Genomic DNA, 26,640 nt, shown 5'->3' on the forward strand with positions numbered 1-26,640 from the left:
ACTAGAAAATAAAAATTTAAGAAGCCAAAAAAATTTCAGATGGAAGCCTCACCAACATAGTAATGGAAGAGCCAAATGTGGGTGTAGAAAACAAGAAGAAATGGTATTCTATTCAGAAGTCTTTTCCTCCGTGAGTGAGTTCAAGGCTATTCCTAACTATCTGTTTCATCAGGTTCATTGCACTTGGATTTTGCTGAGGTCTTTAATCCATTTGGATTTGAGTTTTATGCAGGGTGATAATGAGGCACCTATTTGCATTATTCTACGTGCTGACATCCAGTTAAACCAGCACCATTTGTTGAAGATGCTGTCTTTTTTTAAAGTGTATTACTACAATCCTTATTTAAAAAAAAACAGTCATATGTGGATTTGTCTGGGTCTTCAAGTTAATCACTGTTCAAAGTGTCTGTTTCTCTACCAATACCATGTTGTTTTTTAAAATATAGTTTTATAGTTCAATTTAAGGCTGGTGATGGTGATACCCCAAGATGTTGTTATTCAAGATGTTGTTATATAGTTAAATGTTTTATCTCTCATTTTTTGTGTTCCCATATGAAACTGAATATTCTTCCTTCATAATCATGAATAAATGTGCTAGAATTTTGATGGGGATAGCATTGAATCTATAAATTGCTTTTGGTAGGGTGGCCAATTATATTGTATTATATTAATCTGTCTGATCCATGATCATGGGAGATTTTTTCCAACTTTAGCACAGGCATTAAGATCAACAATTAACAAAAAAGACCACATAAAACTGAAAAGTTTCTGCACAACAAAGTAGGAGCCTTAAGACTGGGAAAATATTTTTTCCACCTATACAGAGGGCTAATTTCAAAATATATAAAGAGGCAAAAACAAAACAAAACAGATTATCAAGAAAATGTATACTCAGATAAACTCAGGTACAGATTGAAACAGAAAATCCTTAAAAGAAGAAATTCAAATGGTTGAGAAACATTTAAAGAGATATTCAAGATTCTTATCCACCAGGGAAATGCAAAGCAAAGCTACTTTGAGATTTCATCTAGCAACAGTCAGAATTGTTAAGATCAATGAAACAAATTGCAGTTAATGCTAGCAAGGAAATAGAGTAAGGGGAAATATTCATGCATTGCTGGCAGGAGTGCAAACCTGTAAAGACACTATGAAAATCGTTATAATTGTTCCTCAACAAGATGGAAATTATCTACCTAAAGATTCAGCTATACCAGTCTTGTGCATATACCCAAAGGATGTTTTATCCTACCACAGAGACATTTGTTTAAACATGTTCATTGCTGCCCTATTCAACATAGTCAAAATTGGAAACAACCTGGATGTCCATCAACAGGAAATGTATAAAGAAATTATGTTACACCAATTGGAAGAAGAGCCCAAACAGCCAGTCAACAGGTAAGAGTCCTGCAGGTAGGCCTCTCCACCACCACTGCCACCCATTGGATGCTGTAACATACAAGATCCACTCCAATGCCCAAACCCAACAAACCCACCATTATTCCCCTGGCCAACCATCCCCTGCACCATCAGCAGCCCCTAGTGGCACAAATACCACCATACTAATTGGAAAGGACAGGCAGAAGCAAAACCTATACCAAATGGAAACTTCATAGGCATAGGCACAATCCACACCAGTTGGAAGAACAGACCCGAGAGGCACAAGTAAAATCCACACCAGCCAGAAGAGAAGGATCTAGATACCCAAAACCCCAAAAACCTTAGCTGAGACAACCCTACTCAACCTGACAACCAACCAATCACCAGAACCCTTACCATTCAGGCCAAAAGACAATAAAGGAAACACAAAAAAGGAACAAAAGACCCGTCTGACAAAGACATCACAAGAAGCAATGCATTTATCTATAACTATCCCAAACCCATCTGGGTAAACAACAATGTAAGAGTACATTCAACAGTCTCTGCCCCAGATGCTGGTCAACAGGGAAGACTCCTGTGGGCAGGATCTCCCCCAAAAACCTGCCATCAGACCCTGCAATATACAAGACCCATGCCCTACTCCAAACATACTCACCCCTCTGTAGCCCCATTGGCTTCCTGAGACATGGAATCTACCAGCTCTCATTGGATCAAGAGGTGAGTGACTCTTTTCCTACCCAGAGAGTCCTACCTATAGAACCTAGGCCCTGGGACACAACCAGCCACTGGAAACCTCCCCCTATCTCTGCTCCAGTTGCTGGCCAGCAGGAAAGACTCCTGTGGGTAGGCTCCCCAACCAAAACCCCCCACTGGAACCTGCAATCTACAAGACCCATGCCCTACTCCAAAACTACCCACAACCCCTGTGACCCCAGTGGCTTCCTGAGACAAAGAATCTGCCATCTCTCACTGGACTAAAGGTCTCATTTGACTAAGAGAGGCTTACTGAGACACAAAATCTGCCAGCTCTGATTGAACCAAGAGCTCTGATAAAACTAAGAGCAGATCCTTGAGATACAGAATCAACCAGCTTGGACTGGACCAAGAGCAGTTCCTCGAGACACAGATTCTACCAGCTCCAATTAGACCAAGAGCTAAGATTGGACCCAGAGTGACCCCTTGAGACACAGACACAGCAAGCACAGATTGGACCAAGAGCAGTTCACTTAGACACAGGCACCTCTTACACCTATTGGAGGAAGAGATGGGTAGACACCAATGCAAACATACATATAAAAACATAAAGAGCAATATGACATCACTAGAACCTAAGAAGCAGGAGAAAGTGACCTTAAAAATAACTTTATAAAGATGACAGATGCCTTTAAGGAGGAAATGAAAAATTCCCTTAAAGAAATTGAGGAAAAGACTAACAAAAAATTGGAAGAAATCAATAAATCCCTTAAAGAAAGCCAAGAAAACCATGAAAAAAGAAATTAAACATGTGAAGGAAACAGTTCAAGACCTGAAAATTTAAATAGAAACAATGAAGAAGACACAAACAGAGGGAATGCTGGAAATAGAAAGTCTGAGTAAATGAACAAGAGCTACAGATGCCAGCATCTGTTGGTTAACAGAATACAAGAGATGGAAGAGAGAATCTCTGGAATAGAGGATACAATAGAGGAAATGGATTCGTAAGTCAAAGAACACAGTGAAGCCAAAAGAGTCATAATACAAAATATCCATGAAATCTGGGACACCATGAAAAGGCCAAACTTATGAATAATAGGGATAGAAGAAGGAGAAGAATACCAACTCAAAGGCACATAAAATATATTCAAAAAAGTCATGAAAGAAAACTTCCCCAACTTAAAGAAGGAAATACCTATGAAGATACAAGAAGTTTATAAAAAAAAAAAACCCAGATAGACTAGACTCCCCTAAACAAGTCCCCTCACCACATAATTATTAAACCACCAAACATACAGAATAAAGAAAGAATATTAAGAGCAGCAAAGGAAAAAGGCCAAGTGACTTATAAACGCAGACCCATGAGCATAACACCTGACATCTCAATGGACACTGAAAGACAGAAGGACCTGGACAGATGTAATGCAGACACTAAGAGACCATGGATGCCAACCTAGATGAATATACTCAGCAAAACTTTCAATCATAATAGACAGAGTGAACAAGACATTCCAAGACAAAACCAGATTTAAATAATACCTATCCACATATCCAGCCCTACAGAAAGCACTAGAAGGAAAACTCTAACCTAAGGAAGTCAGATGCACACAGGAAAACACAGACAACAGATAACCCCACAGTAGTAGATCCAAAAGAAGGGAAATATGCACACTATAACCAAAAGATAACAGGAATTAACAATCACTGGTTATTAATATCCCTTAATATCAATGGACTCAATTCGCCTATAAAAGACACAGGGTAACAGAATGGATACAACATCAGAAACTATCCTTCTGCTGCATGCAAAAAACACACCTCAGTTTCAAAGATAGACACTATCTCAGAATAAAAGACTGAGAAAAGACTTTCCAATCAAATGGACTTTAGAAGCAAGCTGGTGTAGCTATTCTAATATCTAACAAATTAGACTTCAAACTAAAATCAGTCCAAAGAGATTGGGAAGAACACTACATATTCATTACAGGAGAGATCCACCAAGATGAAGTCTCAATTCTGAACACTTTTGCCCCAAATACAAGGGCACCCACATATGTAAAAGAAATATTATTAAAGCTTAAATCACACATCAAACTCCACACACTAGTAGTGGGAGACTTCAACACCCCACTCTCACCAATGGACAGGTCTGCCAGACAGAAACATAACAAAGATATAAGGGAACTAAAAAATATTATGACTGAAATAGACTTAATAGATAACTACAGAACATTCCACCCTAACACAAAATAATATGCTTTCTTCCTAGCACCCCATGGAACCTTCTCTAAAACTGATCACATACACAGTCACAAAGCAAATCTCAGTGAACACAAAAAATTGAAATAATCTCCTGTATTTCATCAAACCACCATGGCTTACAGTTAGATTTCAACAACAACAAAATTTACAGAAAGCCTCCAGTCTCATGGAAAGTGGATAATGCTCAAATGAATCACCAATGGGTCAAAGAAGAAATAAAAGAAGAAATTAAAGACTTCCTAGAATTCAATGAAAATGAATGTACTAAATACCCAAACTTATGAGACACTATGAAAGCAGTGCTAAGAGGAAAATCCATAGCACTAAATGCCCACATAAAGAAGTTGGAGAAATCTCACACTAGTGACTTAACAGCACACCTGAAAGCTCTAGAACAAAAAGGAGTAAAGTCACCCAGGAGGAATAGATGCCAGGAAATAATCAAATTGAGAGCTGAAATCAATAAAACAGAAAAAGAGAAAATAATACAAAGAATCAATGAAACCAAGAGTTGGTTCTTTGAGAAAATCAACAAGATAGACAAGCCCTTATCTAAGCTAACCAAAAGGCAGAGAAATAGAGCATACAAATTAATAAAACAAAAAAATGAAAAGGCAGACATAACAACAGACAAAGAGGAAATCCAGAGAATTATCAGGTCATACTTCAAAAACATTTACTCCACAAAATTGGAAAATCTAAAAGAAATGGACAATTTTCTGGATAGGTACCACAAACCAAAGTTAAACCAAGACCAGATCAACAATTTAAATAGACCAATAACCACTAAGGAAATAAAACATTTTTAGTTTTTATAACCATTTAAAAAAGCAAAGGACCAGATAGTTTGAACACAGAATTTTACCAGATTTTCAAAGCTAATACCAATACTCTTCAAATTGTTCCACACAATAGGAACAGAAGAAACACTACCAAATTCCTTTTATGAGGCTACAGTTATTCTTGGTTCCCAAACCACACAAAGATGCAACAGAGAAAGAGAATTACAGACCAATCTCCCTCATGAACATTGATGCAAAGATACTCAATAAAATATTGACAAACTGAATCCAAGAACCCATCAAAGAAATTATCCACCATGACCCATTAGGCTTCAACCCAGGGCTTGTCTATCTTGTTGAGTTTCTCAAAGAACAAATTCTTAGTTTCATTGATTCTTTGTAGTGTTCTCCTTGTTTCTATTTTATTGATTTCAGTTCTTGATTATTTCCTGGCATAATCCAAGAGATGCAAGGATGGTTCAACACACAAAAATCTATTATTGTAATACACCATATAAGCAAACTGAAAGAAGAAAACTACATGATCATCTCATTAGATGCTGAAAAAGCCTTTGACAAAATCCAACATCCCTTCATGATAAAGGTCTTGGAGAGATCAGGAATACAAGGAACATACCTAAACATAATAAAGGCAATTTACAGCAAACCAACAGCCAATATCAAATTAAATGGAGAGGAACTCAAAGTGATTCCACTAAAATCAGGAACAAGAAAAGACTGTCAACTCTCTCCATACCTATTCAATATAGTACTTGAAGATCTAGCCACATCAATAAGACAACAAAAGGAGATCAAAGTGATACAAATTATAAAAAGGAAGAAGTCAAACTTTCATTATTTGCTGATGGTATGAAAGTATACATAAGTGAACCCAAAAATTCTACCAAGGAACTATTACAGCTGATAAACCTTCATTAATGTGGCAGGATACAAGAGTAACTCAAAAAAGTCAGTAACCCTCCTATATACAAATAATAAATGGGCTGAGAAAGAAATCAGAGAAACATCACCCTTTCTAATAGCCACAAATAATATAAAATACCTTGAGGTAACTCTAATGAAGCAAATGAAGGACCTGTACAACAAAAACTTTAAGTCTCTGAAGAAGGAAATTGAAGAATATCAGAAAATGGAACGATCTCCCATACTCAGGGGTACATAGGATTAGTATAGTAAAAATGGCAATCTTACCAAAAGCAATCTACAGATTCAATGAATACCCATCAAAATCTCAACATAATTCTTCACAGACAATGAAAGAACAATACTCAACTTCATATGGAAAAACAAAAAAACCCAGGATAGCTAAAAGAATCCTGTACAATAAAGCCACCTCTGGAGGCATCACCATCCCCGACTTCAAGCTCTACTATAGAGCTATAGTAATAAAAACAGATTGCTACTGGCATAAAAACCGACATTTGGACCAATGAAATTGAATTGAAGACCCTGACATTAATCCACATGCCTATGAACACCTGATTTTTGTACAATGGAAAAAAGAAAGCATCTTCAATAAATGGTGCTGGCATAACTGGATGTCAATATGTACAAGATTGCAAATAGATCCATATCTATTGCCATGCACAAAACTCAAGTCCAAGTGGATCAAAGACCTCAATATAAAACAAGTTACACTGAACCTGATAGAAGAGAAAGTGAGAAGCAGTCTTGAACACATTGGCACAGGAGACGACTTCCTAAATATAATACCAGTAGCACAGACACTGAGGGCAACACTTAATAAATGGGACCTCCTGCAAATGAGAAGCTTCTGTAAAGCACAGAAAACAGTAAATAAGACAAAACAGCAATCTATATAATGGGAAAAAATTTTTGCTAATCCCACATCTGGCAGAGGGATGATCTCCAAAATATATAAAGAACTCAAGAAGCTAGACATCAAAATAATGAACATTCCAATTAAAAATGGGCTACAGAGCTAAACAGAATTCTCAACAGAAGAATCTCAAATGCCTGAGAGATATTTAAGGAATTGCTTGACATCTTTAATCATCAGGGAAATGGAAATCAAAATGACTCTGAAATACCATCTTACATCTGTCTGAATGGCTAAGATAAAAAACACTGATGACAGCTTATGTTGGAGAGGGTGTGGAGCAAGGGGAACACTCCTCCACTGCTGGTGGGGGTGCAAACTTGTACAGCCACGTTGGAAATCATTATCATGGTTTCTCAGAACATTGGGACTCTATCTACCTCAAGACTCAGTTATATCACTCTTGGGCATATACCCAAGGAATGCTCAATCATACCACAAGGACACATGCTCAACTATGTTCATAGCAGCATTATTCATAATAGCCAGAAACTGGAAACAACCTAGATGCCCCTCAACTGAAGAATGGATTAAGAAAATGTGGTACATATACACAATGGAGTACTAGTCAGCAGTGAAAAACAATGACATCATGAAGTTTGAAGGCAAATGAATGGAACTAGAAAAAAAATCATCCTGAGTGAGGTAACCCAGACTCAGAAGGACAAATATGGTGTATACTCACACATAAGTGAATATTAGATGTAAAGCAAAGGATAACCAGACTATAACCCAGAGCTCCAGAGAAGCTAGCTAACAAGGAGGACCCAAAGAGCCACACATGGATTGCCCTGGGAAAGGAAATAGACGAGATCTCCATGAGTAAACTAGGGATGGGGGCTTGGGAAATGGAGGATAGGGGATGGAGGATGAGAACATGAGGGATGGGATACCATGATAGAGGGAGACATCATGGGGACAGGTAGAAACCTGGTGTTAGGGAAGTTCCCAGGAATCCACAAGGATGACCTCAGCTAAGACTAGTAGCAATAGTGGAGAGGGTGCCTGAACTGGCTTACTCCAGTAATCATATTGGTGAATACTCTGTCATCATAGAGCCTTCATCAAATAACTGATGGAAGCAGATGCAGAGATCCACGGCCAAGTACCGGGCCGTGGCTCTGGGAGTCTAGTCGAAGAGAGGGAAGAGGGATTATGTGAGCCAGGGTGGGTCAAGATCATGATGGGGAAATCTATAGAGTCATCTGAATCAAGCTTGTGAGAACTCACAAACTTTAGACTGACAGCTGTGGAGCCTGCAGGGGACTGGACTAGGTCCTCTGCATATGGCAGACTGTTGGGTAGCTTGGTTTGTTTGAGGGAGATATGGCAGTGGGATCAGGATCCATCCCTGGTGCATGAGCTAGCTTTTTGGAGCCTGTTACCTATGTTAGGATGCCTTGCTCAACCTTGATGTAGTGGGAAGGCACTTGGTCCTACCTCATCTGAATGTACCAGGCTTTGCTGACTCCTCATGGGATGCATTTCCCTTTTGGAGGATGGCATGATGGGATCATGGGGGAAGTGGGAGGAGGGATGAGAGGGGGATCTGTGCTTGATATGTAAAATGAATAAAAAGCTTATTAAATAAAAAAACAAACAGGATATTTACTCACTCATAAGTGGATAGTAGATATAAAGCAAAGGATAACAAGGCTACAATGCACAGCCTTAGAGAAACTAGGTAATGAGGAGAACACTAAGGAGGATTCATGGATTGCCTTGGGAAGGGGAAATAGATGAGATTTCTTGGATAAACTGGGGGTAGGGGAGAGTGGAGGAGATGAGTAAGAGTAACATGGGAGTTTCAGATGGTCGAGTTGGGTGAGGGACAGAGAGGGAGAGCAAAATGAAAGAGATATCTTGATCGAGAAGATTATAAGGTTATAAGATTATAAGATTAGGAAGAAACCTGTTGCCAGGGAAAATCTCAGGAATCCACAAGGATGACTCCAGCTAAGACTCCTAGCAATAGAGGAGAGAGTGCCTGAACTGGACTTCTTCTCTAATCATATTGGTGACTACCCTAATTATCATCATAGAAACTTCATTCAGAAACTGATGGGAGCAGATGTATGTGTGGCTCTTTGGGTCCATATGGAAGCACTGGACCAAGCTCTGAGAGTCCTGATGAAGAGAGGGAAGAGGCATTATATAAGCAAGGTGGGGGTCAAGATCATGGTGGAGAAACCCACACAGACTGTAGCTAGAGTTTTCCTGCCTTGCCCACAGTCAGGACAAATCTTTGTCACCTGCCAGTCCCACAGCTGCTCAGACCCAACCAAGTAAACACAGAGACTCATATTGCTTACAAACTGTATGGCCGTGGCAGGCTTCTTGCTAACTTTTCTTTTTCTTTCTTTCTTTTTCTGTCCTGTGGTTATTAGTGGTAACTCTAAAAAAGATTCATAATAAAAAGTCGCAATCTGAGCAAAGAGATAAAGAGATTTAGAAATGGTATAAATGAAGTGGTGACCTCATGGCAAGATCCCACCCAGCTAAGTTTCCAACTTGTGGAAAGGAATTAAAGAAAAGCTTAGATCCAGGTGTGATGGTACATGCCTTTAATCCTAGCACCTGGAAGGCAGAGGCTAGCAAAACTCTCAGTTTGAGGCCAGCCTGGTCAAAGAGTAAGTTTCAGAACGCCCACATTTAGGTGTGAAGGTACTCATTGAAAACAGAAAATTGGTGTAGATGTATTTAAATGATGGGGTGCGTGTTTCAGTCCCGAAAAGCAGCAGAACTTGGCAGCTCCACCCATATGGTTCTGAAGTTAAGGACAGAAGAAAGGAGCAATGGAAATTGCCCATGTGAAAAGGAAAGTCACTGAGTCCAGACATGTGTCAGTGTTGTCCCTGACTGGAGGCCTAAAGAGGCCATTGTGTGAAGCTTTGAAGTTGTAGCCTGGATTGCGTTGGAGGCTCTATGATGTTGGGGATGCCAGAGCCTTGCAATACCTGCCTAGGGGAGCTGATAACAGGGAGTGCAAATGGCCCAAGAGAAAGAATTGTGTTGCAGTCAACCAAGTTGAACACGGTTGGTGATCTGAAGAGCTTTCTGACAGCAGACATAGAGATGCAGAGTTTGGAGTTTGCTCAGCTGGTTTTTGATCTTGCTTTGGTCCAATATTTCCTCATTGCGCTCAATTCTCTACATTTTGGAATGGTAATGTATATCCTGTGCCATCATTTCATGATGGAAGTATATTATCTGACTTTGTATTTTGATTTTTACAGGTGATTAGAGTTAAGATATTAAATGAATCTCAGACTTTTAAATGAGATGGGTAGTGTTACTATGGGGACTTTTGAAGTTGCACTGAAAGTATTTTTGCATTAATTTGTTACAATTTTTGAGGCCAGTGAGTAGAATGTGATGGTTTAAAAGAAAATGGCTCCCAAAGGGAAGGGTGTTGGAGCCCATTTTCAGGTTTCCTAGGGACTTTACCATGCAGGTCTGTATAGAGAGGATGATTGGATCAAGAGCCTGACTGCAGATGTTTGAGATGGTCTGCACTTGGCTGTGAGGGGGAGAGGTCTTGTGCTCCACCCCTTGGCATTCCCTTAAATACCGTAGGGCAGAGACAGTCAAGGCCCTGTGGATTAGGATCAAGGCCCTATGAGGCTATCCTGCATTTCTCTCTGTTTCTCTCCCCTCTATCCTTCTAACTAATATTTCCTGCTGCTCCTACTCAAGAGTTCTCTGGGAAATGTGGGGGTGAGGGATGGACCCCCACAGATGTCACCACTGAACAAGGATTAAGACAAACAGAAATATCCAAAGTGCGTGGTGAAAGAAAGAGTTAGACCCTGCCAGGTAAAGAGGGTCTGACCTGGTTTTTGTAGTGAAAAAAAGTTAAATAGGGCAGGGGGTGTTATCCTCAGGAGAAAAAGAAAAAAGTGGACTGAAAGGATATTTGAGTATAAGGCTGCAACACAGAATCTTCTCTATCAAGATTTCTCTTTCTGTCTCTCTCTTAACTTTTATGTATGAAAAATTAGGAAGGTAGAGTGTGGTAATACATTGCAGGAAGAAACTTAGAGTAAGGCAGTGTAGAAAAAATTTAGAAAAGTATCATAAGGAAAACTTAGAATATATTAAGGTAAAAGGCAGAGAAACCAAGTCTTTAATTTTCTAATTTTAGGGCCATGAATACAAACTGGGAAGAAAAAAGCTCTTCCTTAAGCTTATTGGGCAGAAAAAAGATTTCTGTGGGTAGCTGTTGTTCTCTTGTGGCAGGAGAAAGTAATTCTCCCTGAGGTAAAAAACGTAGTTGAAATAAACCAAAGTTTAGAAGTCTTGGGAAAATTTGGTCTCTCTCAAACTAAAAACTTTCTAGGAAAACTTGGTGGTGTTTCTCTCAAGCTAAAAGCTTTCTTAAAAAAATTTAATCTCAGCCGGGCGGTGGTGGCACACGCCTTTAATCCCAGCACTTGGGAGGCAGAACCAGGCAGATCTCTGTGAGTTTGAGGCCAGCCTGGGCTACCAAGTGAGCTCCAGGAAAGGCACAAAGCTACACAGAGAAACCCTGTCTTGGAAAAAGAAAAGAAAAGAAAAAAAAACCCTTAATCTCTGTCTAAAAAACTGAAAAGCTTTCAGAACTCTCTCAGTTTCTATTTCTGTAAGGACAAAAAAATTAAGAATCACCTGGAAATATTAGTGCAAGAATTCACCTGTGGTTCACTCTAAGAAAAAAACAACAAACCTCTTAGAACAGGGCAAATCCTCTCTGCTAAAGTTCTGACTCTTCTAGCCAGTGAATGGTGATCAAAAATCCCTCTGCAATTAGAACTTAACCAAAGATGCTCGAGAAAGTGCATGGCAGCTTGAGGAAGTTCCTGGCTTGGAGAAAGCAATAAAGCCTAGCCCTGTCTGCAGCAGCAGTAGAGGCAGCAATAGAAACTCCATGTGTGGGGAAGATCTGAGCCAGGACAGAATGAAGAACTATCCAGGAGTAAAACTCTTTTCTATCAGAGAAAGGACCTTTCTGAGAAAAGCTTTGTTTCAAGCACTTTTGGTTTCCCCCACTGACTCCCAGTGAGGTGAGGGAGTGAAGCCCTGAGGGGTTGTTGCCCCTGTGAATAAGCCACCATCTGAGAGTGCACAGACAGATGAACACAAACCACTGGGGAACTAATCCAGGAAAAGGCCTCATTAGGGAAGTACACCTGTCCTAATGTGAGCTTAGGGATTACAAAAACCTCCCTTGATAAAAAAGCAGAAGCTTGATTTATGAACACAAACCACACAGACCCTGAAAACAGAAGCAGAGTAAAGCTCCTACCTCCAGAGGCAGCTAACAGAGGATCAGAACTGCAGCCTGAGGCATCTGAAGCTCTGCTTCTGGGAGGAAGGAACCAGCAGGACTAGATAAAGATCTTTCAGGGAAAGTGTCTCTGAAGGAGCTGCAGGAAAGCTCTGCTTTAAGTGCTTTTGTTCCTTTCCACTGACTGGCTGAGGCAAATGAACAAGCCCAGAGAGAATTTTGGTATTAGGGATGCTCCCCTCTGTGCATACTAATGGGGCCTGTGTGAATCTGATCTGGGGCCAGTATCAGATGAAAGAAAGACACCTAGCTAGGGCAGCTCAGGGAGAACAGAAATCTCTCCATCTCCCATGGTGAAAAAGCAAAAAAAAAAAAAAAAAGCAAAAAAAAAAGACTCAAATCTCTGAGCCTAAAAGTATGAACACAAGCCTGGTAAAAGGGGACCAGAAGTTGACTCCTGGAACAGAAAGTATTTATGGGTAATGGAGTCTGAAAGGTCGCTCACAACTGCAAACTGATATAAGAGAAATGCATTCTGGGAAAGGTAGTTTTTCCCCTAAAGATGGTGATGCTGCCTGGAAACACTTCTTTTTTTTCCAACTCAAAATGAAGTTTCTTTCCTAAGCATTGCTAGAAAGCTTAGGTTTTCTTTCCAAAAAGTTGAGAGCAAACAAACAGCTTGCCTCACAAGAGACAATTTAAAAGAAAAAAAAAATCTGCTGGGCAGTGGTGGCACAGGCCTTTTATCCCAGCACTTGGGAGGCAGAGCCAGGCGGATCTCTGTGTGTTCGAGGCCAGCCTGGGCTACCAAGTGAGTTCCAGGAAAGGTGCAAAGCTACACAGAGAAACCCTGTCTCAAAAAAAAAAAAAAAAAAAAAAAGAAAGAAAAAGAAAGAAAGAGAAAGAAAAATCTTATGAGATTGAGTTGTGTTTAAGATTCCAGAGAAACATTGATAGCATTAAAAAATGCTCATTGTAAACTTAAAATAAAGCTTTTAAAAAATTAAGGAGGAAAATTGTCTTAAGAGTTTGTTGAATGTCAGCGCCTATGAAAAGCTAAAAGGAATATGAGCTCTGAGCTGCTCTGCCTTTGACCAGTAGCAGATCTGACATACAGGCCCCTTTGAGAAAATGCCTTATATTGCCTAATAGCTGCACAAGAAATTTTTGCTAAGAGCTTTACAACAGTTCAATATGGTAATTTCACCCTCACTCAGAAGCCAAGCTTTTGGTAAAGCAAGCCAAAAGTTCTGCTGTAACAGGAATATTTGTCTGAATTATGGCACAGGGAAGCTGCTATATGAATTTGTGTAAAGGGACAGCCTCTAGTTTGAAACTGTTTGCTACTGAGCACATTTTCTGCTGGTTCAGGGACAGCTGAGAGAGCCTGGTGAGAAAGATGACTAGGAAAAAATAACTTTACACAAGGATTACAGCCTTAACAATGACACTACAAAGTCACTTAGATATATGTTATGCCCCTTAGAAGGTTTTTCTTCTCATTCTGTTTTTGGGGGTTTGAAAAATTACTCTCTGTCTTGTTGGAAGATAATGTAAATGTTAAGAATTTTTTTAGGTGTTTGTTAAGTTAGATATATGATAGTGGTAGCCCTATAGAGAGTTTGCTTAATAGTTTTTATGAATATAAGTTTGTAAAATAGATCTATAGAATTCCTTTAAGACATGTAGTAAGAATATAAATTTGTATGGTAGTCCCATAGAATTTCTTTAAGAATATAAGCTTGTATGAATATAAGAAGTATATTTGCTAAGGTAGTCTTGTAGAGTTCCCTTTAGAATATAAGCTTGTAAGAATATAAATAAGTATATGTTGAGTTTGTGAAAAAGTGTAAATGTTAAATGTGAGTCTATGCTTAATGTATATGATGAAGGAACCTGGGACACAGAAAACAGTGTCTATAGCAAACTGCAAGCTAGCAGTCTGAGCTGTTTCAGAAACTTGAGAAGCTGCTAAGAATGGCAGATGCCAGAGCCAGCACAATGGCCATGGCCAGGCATCCCCAGCTGAGACTTGTGTAACATCAACATAGCACATAAAACCTGAGCTAACAGCAAAAATGTTGCAGTTTCTGTTTTTTTTTTTACATTAGCCAATAATGGATTTTATTAATTTTATTTTACAATACTATTCAGTTCTACATAACAGCCACATATTCCCTTGTTCTCTCCCTTCCTGCCCCCTCCCCTTCCCCCCAGTCCACCTCCTATTCCCATCCCTTCCAGATCAAGGTCTCTCCTGAGGACTGAGATCAACCTGATAGACTCAGTCTAGGCAGGTCCAATCCCCTCCTCCCAGATTGAGCCAAGTGTCCCTGTATAAGTCCCAGGTTTCAAACAGCTAACTCATGCAACGAGCCCAGGACCTGGTACCACTGCCTAGATGCCTCTCAAACAGATCAAGCTAATTGACTGTCTCACCTATTCAGAGGGCCTGATTCATTTGGGGGCCCCTCACTCTTTGGTTCATAGTTCATGTGTTTCCATTCGTTTGGCTATTTGTCCCTGTGCTTTATCCAACCTTGGTTTCAACAATTCTCGCTCATACAAACCCTCCTCTTTCTCGATAATTAGACTCCCAGTGCTCCACCCGGGGTCCAGCCGTGGATGTCTGCATTCAGATTCCTCAGTACTTGGATAGGGTTTCTGGCACAACTATTAGGGTGTTTGGCCATCCCATCACCAGAGTAGGTCAGTCCTGGCTGTCTCTCGACCATTGCCAGCAGTCTTTTGTGGGGGTATCTTTGTGGATTTCTGTGGGCCTCTTTAGCACTTTGTTTCTTCCTTTTCTCATGTGGTCTTCATTTACCATGAAGCTGAGAAGGAAACCAGAGATACATCACCCTTTACAATAGCCATAAATGACATGAAATACCTTGGGGTAACACTAACCAAGCAAGTGAAGGTTATGACAAGAATTTTAAGTCCCTGAAAAAAGAAATTGAAGATGTCAGAAAATGAAAGATCTCCCATGCTCATGGATAGGCAGGACCAACATAGTAAAAATGGCAATTTTACCAAAAGCAATCTACAGATTCAATGCAATCCCCATCAAAATACCAACACAATTCTTCACAGACCTGGAAAGAATAATACTCAACTTCATATGGGAAACCAAAAAACCCAGGATAGCCAAATGAATCCTGTACAATTAAACAACCTCTGGAGGCATCACAATCCCTGGCTTCAAGCTCTACTATAGAGCTACAGTAATAAAAACAGCTTGGTATTGGCATAAAAACCGACATGTGGACCAATGGAATCAAATTGAAGACCCTGACATTAACCCACACACCTATGAACATATAATTTTTCACAAAGAAGCCAAAACTGTACAATGGAAAAAAGAAAGCATCTTCAGCAAATGGTGCTGGCATAACTGGATATCAACGTGTAGAAGGCTGCAAATAGATCCATATCTGTCACCATGCACAAAACTTAAGTCCAAGTGGATCAAGGACCTCAACATAAATCCAGCTACTCTGAACCTGCTAGAAGAGAAAGTAGGAAGTAGTCTTGAACACATTGGCATAGGAGATCACTTCCTAAATATAACATCAGTAGCACAGACACTGAGAGAAACAGTCAATGGGACCTCTTGAAACTGAGACGCTTTTGTAGAGCAAAGGATACAGTCAATAAGGCAAAGCGACAGCCTATAGTTTCTATTTGATAGCTAAAAGAAAGTCTCTTTTGAGAGGACTTTGCACCAACCAGCTCTTATGGAACTAACAGCTTTCACTGTGAAGGAAAAACTGCCATAACTAAAAATGTCTCTGGCCTGAGAACAAAAGTTGCAGAGATGCTTGTTTAAACTAAAATTGTTAACTGCAAAAAGGTTTTGACTGTCAAATGTTTCTTCATATTTGGAAGTGGAATTCTAGTACCAGAATTTATTTGAACTTTTTGAACTTACAAAAAAATGAGGTAAAATTACCAAAAGGTTTTGGTTATGGGTTTCTTTGTATTTGGAAGGCTGGTACCATAATTTATTATTTGAAATTTTGGACTTAAGAAATGAGTTGGACAGTAATGATTTCTTTACAATGGGACAGTTTGAATTTACTTATGCATATAGACTGTATCCATGGTGGTGACTTAGGAACAGTTTTATGGAATTATTTGTTTTAAAAATGGAACTGTTTAAATGGAAAATTTTATTTATTTTTTTATTTAGGCTCAAGATGCAGTTTTGTGAATGCATATATGCTTTACTAACTGTGGTGATTCATGAATTGTTTTGTGTTAAAAATGGAAGTGTTTATGTAAAAATGGAACTGCTTAAAATGGAGCTATTTAAATAGAGAAATTTAGTTTTTTTTCTTTTTTCTAAAACAGCTATAAAGAAAAGAGGGAGTGTTAATATTCCTCAGTCTATTTATTTTAAAAATATTTTAGTGTTACTTGAGCGAATTAATGTTATGTTTTGTATAGTTCTATTAAGAAATTGTGATAACTTACCTGTGAACAAACAAGAAGATGGCGGAGACAAGCAGACGCAGGTAGGCCTGTGGCAGCGGCCTGCAGAGGTAGACAGGTCCAGCGGCAGCGGCCGACAGGGACATTCAGGCCCGGCGGCAGCTGGTGGAGACATTCAGGCCCAGCGGTGGCCCACGGAGGTGGATGGGCCCGGCGGCGGCGGCCAACAGGGACATTCGGGCCCAGCAGCGGCCCACAGAAGTAGACAGGCCACGCGGCGGAGACGGGTGGACGCAGGTCGGCGACTCTTGGAGGTGGAGGGGCCCAGTGGCAGCCGACAGGGACATACAGGCCCGGCGGCGGCGGAGACAAGGGGACGCAGGTGGGTCTGTGGCGGCGGGCCACAGGGGTGGACAGGCCCGGGGACAGAGAGGGGCAGACACAGCTTGGAACGGGGACGCCCCTACCCCCAACACCTGGGGAAGAGGCTATCTCCATGGATTGGAACCAGGGCGAGTTTGGGCACTCCGTCTGGGGACAGCCCAGGGCCCAACTGCTGATCCTGTGAAACCCAACAACTTGGAGGTGTTGGTGAGACTACCCTGTTCAGCTGAAACCCATCTGGGAGAGGATTCAGATGCCTACAGCTTGAAGTCTGAAGAAACAAGATCAGCTGAGGAGTTGACAAATGAACAAAACGTGACCTGGGAACACAGAAGAAGGCACTACCCAGCCACTAAACAAGATCACCATATCATTATATACATCATCATAAGTATATAATTCACCGACTGAAATCAGCTGTCCCTGAAGAAACAGCCCAATAGCACCAATTTAACCAAGAACCCCTACTAAACCAAGACTAAAAATTAGAACAAGAGAGGCACTCTCAGACACAGACACCACCTGCACCGCACAGAGGAAAAGATGAGTAGACGCCAGTGCAAAAATACAGGCAACAACATAAAGACCTATATGGCAACATCAGAACCTAGTGATTCTACACCTGCAAGACCTAAACATACCATGACAGAAGAAACAGAAGAGATCAACCCTAAAAATGACTTTAAGAAGATGATAGAGGCCCTTAAAGAAGAAATAAAACATTCCCTCAATGAGGAAATAAAAACTTTCCTTAAAGAGGAAATGAAAAACTCTCTTAAAGAGGAAATAAAAACTTCCCTTAAAGAGGAAATAAAAAACTCCCTTAAAGAAATGGAAGAAAAAACGAACAAAAAATGGGAAGAAATCAAATCAAGCCAAGAAAAAGCAACTAAACAGATGAAAGAAACATTCCAAGATCTGAAAAATGAATTTGAGACAATAAAGAAAACACATGCCGAGGGAATGCTGGAAATAGAAATCCTGACTAAACGAACAGGAACTACAGAAACAAGCATAGCCAACCGATTGCAAGAGATGGAACAGAGAATCTCTGACACTGAAGACACGATAGAGAAAATAGATTCGTCAGTTAAAGAAAACACTAAAGACAAAAAAGTCGTAACACAAAACATCCAGGAAATTTGGGACACCATGAAAAGACCAAACCTAAGAATAATAGGGAGAGAAGGAGAAGAATACCAACTCAAAGGCACAGAAAATATATTCAACAAAATCATAGAAGAAAACTTTCCTAACCTAAAGAAATACATATGAAGATACAAGAAGCTTACAGAACACCGAATAGGCTGGATCCAAAAAAAAGTCCCCTCGCCACATAATAATCAAAACACTAAACACACAGAACAAAGAAAAAATATTAAGAGCCGCAAAGGAAAAAGACCAAGTAACATATAAAGGTAAACCCATCAGAATAACACCAGACTACTCAATAGAGACTATGAAAGCTAGAAGATCATGGACAAATCTCATGCAGACACTAAGAGACCACGGATGCCAACCCAGACTATTATACCCAGCAAAACTTTTAATCACCATAGGCGGAGTAAACAAAATATCCCAGGATAAAACCAGATTTAATCAATACCTGTCTACAAACCCAGCCCTACAGAAAGTACTAGAAGGAAAAATTCAACCCAAAGAAGCTAAACACATCCATGAAAAATCAAGCAATAGATAATCCCACACCAACATACACCACAGAAGAAACAAGCTGGTGTAGCTATCCTAATATCTAGAGAAAAAGGATGTTTCAAAAGAGAAGAAGTCTTGTGGCAATGCCTCAGTGGTCCAGGTAACTACCAGAACTCTGAAAAGTTGGTTGAACTTGGGATTGACTGGGAAGCCAAAGATTTAAAAAGCAGAAGATTCTCTCAAGACACAAGTTGTGTGATAATAGTGTGTTGTGTGTGTGTGAATAAGAATTTGTAAATGCTGAATTCTAGGCTTCGACAATCATTGTCAGTGCAGATTAAGCTGCAAGTATTTATGTTCTAAAACTTAAATTATAAAGCTAGTTACATCTTTCTAACAACTAGTTTTAATGTTTATGAACATATTTTACCTACATTACCTTTTCAGGATGTTGAGAAAGATGCATCACAAGCACAGGCTGAAGGCTGGGGGCTAGATGGTTTTGAGGAAGAGGTCTTGGTGGACTCTTGCATAGAGCAAAGGGAAGCAATGCCTTCTGGGAAATGAGCTAAGTTTTAATCTAGTCTTTAAGATTAGAAGTCAAAAACGAAAATATTAAGGAAAGGAAAACCTAATTGATCTTTGAAGTATTGTTATGTGGAATTGAGTGGGACTTTTGAGGCCTTTCTTCCAGAAAACAAGGACTTGGTTGTCAGGCCTATATTAGGCCTAAACCTTGGTGCCATGTAGTTGTACTTAAATCATTTCAATGGAAAGTGTCTTAGTGATTGGAACTTCTAGTGCAGTTTGGAGTTCTTCCATTTGAAAAATGTGATATTTGCATGGGATTGTTTGAATCTTGTTTTCTAGTCCCTCCCCATCACCACTCTCATAGTCTGAAGGTAGATTTTTCTCTTGACAAAGGAACAAAAGGTGAACATCTTGTTTGTAAATAGGTATCTAGTAACTAGTGGTAAACTTGAAATGGTAGAATTCTTTAAAGCCTAATTCTAGGTAGCCTTAGGAAAATGTATCTTAATTATTTTTGAACCTGTATTCACCTTGTTTTTTTCAAATATCTTAAGTTATATTTTCTTTTTCAGAGCTGCTTCTTATTTGGGGCTACTTTTTTTTTTAATTTAGGCGTAATTCATAAAAGGGTATATTGTTTTGATGAGACTTTTTACAACTGTGGCTGGATGTCTTTCTTTAGTCTTCCAAGAAGGGCCATTTTACTTTTTTAGAGTTACTTTTTAAAGTCATTAGGTCAACAACTTGGACTACTATGCATGTAAGTGCTAATGCAAATTAAAGCCCAAGTTGACCTCCAGCAGCAGTTCATTCTATGTTGACAGTGAGAGAACACTTTGCCTGTTAGGATAGTTACTCGTGGACTGAAATGCTGAAGAAACCCCTCCCCCTATTTTGTTTTTTGCAAAAATCAAGGTATATTCTAGGGTTTCCTGGTTGACCTCAACAGATAAACTGAGATGATAGTCTTAGTTCAGAAATGATCTGAATGTAGATTTACAGTCTACGTGTACAGCTGGCTAAGTGAGATCGTTTTCACAGTTCTGCATGTATCCCATTGGCTCCCTATTAGTCACTGAACTCTTAAAACTGGTATTGTAACATTATCACAATGTTTTGCGCCAATTTTATAAACTTTACAGTGCAATATGTGTTCCTTTTCTGAGGCAAACCAAAGGTATATTTCTCAAGGTTCTGCTGCTATCAGCAGCGTTGATGGAGAATCTTTTATACATTTGTAATAGATAGAAATAAACCAGAAAAAAAAAGAAGAAAAAAAAAGTTGTGGAGGAAAAGGTGAACACTGCAAGAATACTCAAAACGGCTGAGAGTTGCAAATGCCAAGAATGGCTTTGCATAGTAAATGGAATAGAACAGCTCTGAACTATAGCTTACTTTTCCTGGTTTGGTCTGACAGAATGATTGAATGCTTTTGTACAAAAATCAGAGCCTTAAAAACAAGGATTTGGTGAGATTGTAAAATGGTGTGCCACTTTGGCAAAACAGTTTGGTGGTTGGTCAAAATGCAAAACATTGTTACTCTGTTACTTAACAATTCTACCCTTAGGAATATATCCTCAAACTACTGAAAATGCGCACCTATGAAACATGTACATGAAGGTTTACAGCAGTGTGTTGCTAATAGTAAAAAAGTTAAAACAACTCAAATAGCTATCAAATACTGGAGAGAAATAAAATGTGGCTTATTCATACAATAGAATATTATTAAGACATAAAAATGAATGAGAAACTGACAGATTAAATGACTTTGGTGAACCTTCATAATTTCATTTGTAGATCTTTCCATTTCTAATTTATAAATACATTTGGGGTTATAAATTATAAATGTACTGCCTCCTGTCAACATTGTATACTTCTATTTGATGATTTCTGTGTCAAACATTATATGGAAATGTTTTCAAGTATTTTCTGTATTAACTGTGAATGAATAGAACAAAATAAATTGCCTGTGTTGGAAAAAAAGTAACAAACAAATAAAAAAAATATATATATATAAAAGAAATTGTTTTTGTATGTAGGTTTGTAAGAAAGTATTAACGCCTATAGTGAGAATATTGCCTTTGAATGTATGTTTGTAGGAATTATAATGGTGTATAGTAATGTTCATGTTAGAATTATTATGTTAACCTATTGATATTAATGCACCATTGTTTCGTTAAGGAAGTTTTTAAGTTTCATGTGAATACATCAGAAGTTTATCCTATGTTTTGTAAGCAAGAAATTCAAATGGTTCTAATAAGAGTTTGCTTTAAGATGTAAGATTGAGAGAATTGTTAAGTGTGTATAGCAATATTCATAATAGAATTATGTTAACCTGTTACTGTTAATGATGAAGCTATTGGTGTTTTTAAGACCGATGCAGTTGCATCAGGAGTTTCTTGATGTAAAGGGCTTGTGCAGCTAAGACTGCTTTAGTCACCTTAGTCCCATTTCGAAAAAGAAATGCCATCTTTATCATCCTCTACTCCCATACTGGGAGGTCTGAAAGGTATGGAGATTGCTGTGAGCTCTTAATGGGGGGTTATTTTTCTAATATATTAAGAAGGGGGGACTTATTGGAGCCCATTTTTAGGTTTTCTAGTGGCTTTACCTAGCAGGTCTGCATAGAGAGAATGATTGGACCATGGACCTGAGTGCAGGTGTCTGAGATGGTCTGATGCCTATGTGGGGGCAGAGGGGAGCCTTTTGCTACACCCCTTGGCATTCCTTGATATACCCTAGGGCAGAGATAGTCAAGGCCCTCTTGAGACTATCCTGCATTTCTCTCTGTTTCTCTTCTCTCTATCCTTCTATCTAATATTTCCTGCTGCTCTTATTCAAGAGTACTCTGGGGGAAATGTGGGGGTGAGGGATGGCTCCCCACAGAGGGGCACTATTAGGAGGAATGGTTTTGTTGGTATGGATGTGGCCTTAGTGGAGGAAGTGTGTCACTGTGGAGGCAGGCTTTGAGTTCTCATATATGCTCAAGATTAGTGAATCAGATCACTTCATGTTGTTTCCAAGTCAATATGTAGGGACTCTCAGCTCCTGCTCTAGTGCCATGTCTACCTGTATGCTGCCTTCCCACCATGATGATAATGAAGTAAACCTCTGAACTGTAAGAAAGCCACAAAAATTAATTGTTTTCCTTTATAAGAGTAATAGAAACCCTAACCAAGACAGAAACAATTTAATATTACACATTTAGCAGGGAAAATAACAAAAATTCCCCAGTCAGTCAAAAATAGAATATTCACTGTATACACTAAGTGAGTAATTCCAACATCATACATATAAAAACAAGACATGACATGTGCTGGTCAAGGACACATCTCCACTCATGTTTACTGAAGTTCAATATAGAGTGCACACAATTAGAAATGACTTGATTGTCCTTCAACACATGAATACAAGATATTGTATTATTTGATTTTTTTAATGCAGAGAAAACATTTTTCTTTTGGTTTTGAGATTGTATTATAATCATGCCTGCTCTCACCTCCCTTTCCTCCCTTGAAATTTTCCCATACATCCCTCCATGGGCTCTTTGATTATCAGGAGTTGTAACAATTATCAGTAACTGTTTTTACATACATCATGCATATATGTATATGTATATGTATATGCATATGTATATACATATGTATTCCTACATACATATAAGTAGTATTCAACCTTTCAAGAAAGGCAATCCTATTATTTTGAACATATAGATGAATGCAGAGATTATGTTCAGGGACATGAGATAGGCACAAAAAATCAAATGCTTTCTGACCTCATTCAAAACTGGATCCTAAAGTGAATCCCCTGACCTAAGTTTGAATGGTGATTGTGAGAGGCTGAATATCAGGGTGTTGAGGAATTGCTTGTCAAAGAACACATTTCAGTGACAAAAGAAGGGTAATTTAAAGAAATACTTCAGGGTGCGCAGAACAGCTAATAATAGTAATAGTAATAATAATAATAATAATAATAATATACATTGTTGAATTGAAATGTACTTTGTGTATATTTTAAGGACTCCAATAATCAAAATTTTGTAAGGTTATACATAAATGACATCCATATTTTTATTTATTGCATATAATTACATGATTTCTCCTTCCATTTATGTACTCCAAATTCCCCAGTGTAGTCCTCATTGCTCCTTTGAAAATCCATGGCCTGTTTTTTCATAAATTGTTGCTACCTATATACATATATAGGTATACCTTAACATATATACATATACAAAAATTTGATTTGTCTTATACTATATAATAATTATCTATAATATATAACAAAATCATGAAATTATATCAATTGTATTTCTGATGCATAGTATTACAGGAGAGAGAAAGAAGTTTAGAAATTAAGCATGATTCTATTTCATTGTGAATTTTTACAAAATGTAGAAGGGAAAGGAGGTACCAGAGTGCACTAATAACAGAACACAGATTACTGTGTTGGAACCTTAATATTTTGAATATTTGAGGTGGGAAATGATCTTCTGTCCTTTTCTGGACATCCTTACTCCTTCTTTCTCTTCATAATTATTTCTACAAGGAGGAGAGAACAGACCAGGGAGTCAAGATACATACAAGTTCACTGTACTTCTGAAAGGCAGTACTAGAAACTGACATCACCACTTCATCCTGTTGTGAAATCATTGTATGGAATATTACAAGTGCATGCTTTGTGGCATCCAGCTATGGCTTTTTCTCAGTGTTTATAATTTTTATCTGTGTCTTCGAAAACAGCAGTCTAAATCAAACAATCTGGATTGATGACCCACAATTCTGTCTCAGGCTATGGTGCTCTTGAGAAGTCACTGTGGACCATTATGAAATCATAGAGGTGGGGGAAAAAAGAAAGAAACAAACATGTTTTCCACCAGCATAGAGGATGCAGGTGCAGAGCCCCAGGACTAAGATCCCCAGAGCACATGTGTGAGAGGGGAATAGAAGCAAGAAAAGCCAGTACATTCAGGGCCACTCTAGTTACAGTTAGAGGAGAAGTTCAGCACTCTGTCTTACCCTCAGTTGTCTGGACTTTGCTTCTGTCTGTGCCCTTGTCTTTCATGAGAACCATAGACTATGTGCAGCCTGAGAGCCTGATGCAACATCAGGAACAGCTGCAGCATACAGAGTCTCCTCTGATACTGTCGAGGTCTGAGCCTGTTCCATGACCTAAGCCAATCATCTCCTCCACAGCTCAGTCTAGTTGCAGGGCATTGTCTCTGTGTGGTGCAGACCCTGACATGTCCCTTCCTTTGCTTTGTCTCTTCCTACTCCTCCAGTCTTTGTTTACATTAGGGGAAATGAGTCACCTGAGATGCTTTGATTACTGGAAGCCCAGCACCTACATGAAAGCTGACATGATCCTAGGTGCATTTGTCCCCATTTACATCACAATAGAAGGATTCAACAAAAACCATATGTTTTTTGGGATCAAACCGGATACATTTGATAATTTTGCGTAAGTATTTGTGTGACTGTGCTAAGGGTACTTTGGCTATATGACAGTGCATGCTCCTCTGTGCACATTTAATTCCTTTGAGTATAATGAACTGTATACACAGAAATGTGAAACTCATTTGCAAACTGTCCTCCTTTATTATGCATCTTACAGACCTTTGATTTCCTCATTTACTTTTCAGTCAGGTAGAGATCAAAGAGGAAAAAGAACTTTTATGTCTGTCAATTCTGTTAGTCCATGGACAGTCCTATATTATTTTCACACATTGACTTTAATATGACAAGGAGAGGCTCCACCCTGTTCACATATATTTGAGAATCTAAATGACTCCTGTTGGAATGTCTCTTTCTTTCTACAGACCTGGAGATTTTCTGCTAAATACCCATGTCTTTAGTACATATCTTGGCATCTCCTATCCCACAGGTTCTTGCATTAGTCTCTTTAAATTATCTCTGATTTTGGACACTGTGGTCCTGTTTATTACTTATTAATTCCTTATTGATATTTTAATGCAGTGTTCTGAAATCACATCCTTCATTCCTCATATTCTGTCTTCTGCTTAGTCAGTTCTGTTGTGGTCACTTTCCCCTGTGTTTTTATTGGAGGTTTTTTTGTTTTCCATTTCCAACATTTCTATCTGTTCTCTCCCCTGGAAGAATCTCAGTTTCCATTTAGGATTTGTCTTTCTTGGTACTGTGTCTTTGATATGTATTTAATTGCTGTTGTACTTGTCCCTCAGCCTTTGTTCTCCTCTATAGTGTTGCATCTTGTCTCAATGCCCTGTTAGTTTCACTTGCTTGTTTCTATCTTTTAGGTCATTCATCTTTTTGCCCTTTGAACTACTCATCTGGCACTTGCTCTCTCTCAGTGTCTTTGAGTTTGTTTGTTGGTTTTTTATGATATTGTGGAGGAGTTATTTGGCCTTTCTTTTTCATATTTCCTATTGTTTTTTTTTTCAGTTGTTGCTATTGTCAGTACCTTTGTTCATTTGAACATCAATTCTAGATTAAGATTGTCCACTACTGAGAAATATCTTCTTGAAGGTACAATCTATGCACTGCTCTGTGAGCAGGAAACAGTCTTCCTGGCCTGTAGTCCTGGTAGTTGTGGTATTATGGAGTATGTGGAAAAAAAAATGCCAACATACATGCCTAATTCATTTAGCACTTAAAGTTCTCTTAGGAATGCTTTTACAGGATGGAAAGACTGTAGTTCAGTATTCTGCTACAGCAGGAGTTGGAGGGAGTCCCAAGACCAGGAGAAGGAGAGAGTCCATCCTCAGGGATAGGCAGTAGAGAGGAAAGCTAGAACTGTTTATTGACAGGAGCTCTTTTTGGGAGTCTGTTTAATCTGTCATAGGTGGATCCAAGTCATGACTGCCTGAATCGTCCATTAATTTTTTAAGTTTACTCAGAGAGATAAAAGTTTTAGATATATTAGCATAACACTGTCTCTAATCTGTGCTTAAATCCTCATTGTATAAATGAACATAACCCGTGTTTGTATACAGCTGGGATAGACTTATACTTTATAGACTTAGTAAAATACTTGGGGACCCAAAGGATGGTTCTCAGTTACAAACATGAATACTTTTTCTTCTGGCAAGTTTTACATACAGGCATACACACACACACACACACACACACACACACACACACACACACACACACACATCACATGGATATTTTCAGCACAGTCAGTAGCACTTTTAAGTCTATGTTTAGTAAGCAATGAAAGGAAATTAAAAATTTTGGCCTGTGACTATAATAATAGTAGCCAGTGCTTTACCAAGGCTAGATTACTAGATTATCAGAACTCCACATACTACTGTCATAAAACTCTGAAACTTAGACATCTTTAAGTCTTATTTTCACATACCTTGAGTCACTTCCTCAGACCTTTGCAACTTGTGTGTACATAATATATCCCTTCCTATG

General features: G+C 38.8%; 1 protein-coding gene across 1 annotated transcript in view; it reads left to right on the forward strand.

Moving 5' to 3' along the window:
- The first annotated feature begins 24,372 nt into the window (after positions 1–24,372).
- Positions 24,373–26,640, forward strand: part of LOC143270446 (vomeronasal type-2 receptor 26-like) — a 41,492-nt gene continuing 39,224 nt past the window's right edge. The window contains exon 1 of the mRNA XM_076560377.1: positions 24,373–24,703. Coding sequence (XP_076416492.1) covers positions 24,486–24,703 — 218 coding nt within the window. The 5' untranslated portion in view covers positions 24,373–24,485. The remainder of the gene's footprint in view (positions 24,704–26,640) is intronic.

This window comes from Peromyscus maniculatus, chromosome 23 (genome assembly GCF_049852395.1).
Source record: "Peromyscus maniculatus bairdii isolate BWxNUB_F1_BW_parent chromosome 23, HU_Pman_BW_mat_3.1, whole genome shotgun sequence".
Taxonomy (NCBI): domain Eukaryota; kingdom Metazoa; phylum Chordata; class Mammalia; order Rodentia; family Cricetidae; genus Peromyscus; species Peromyscus maniculatus.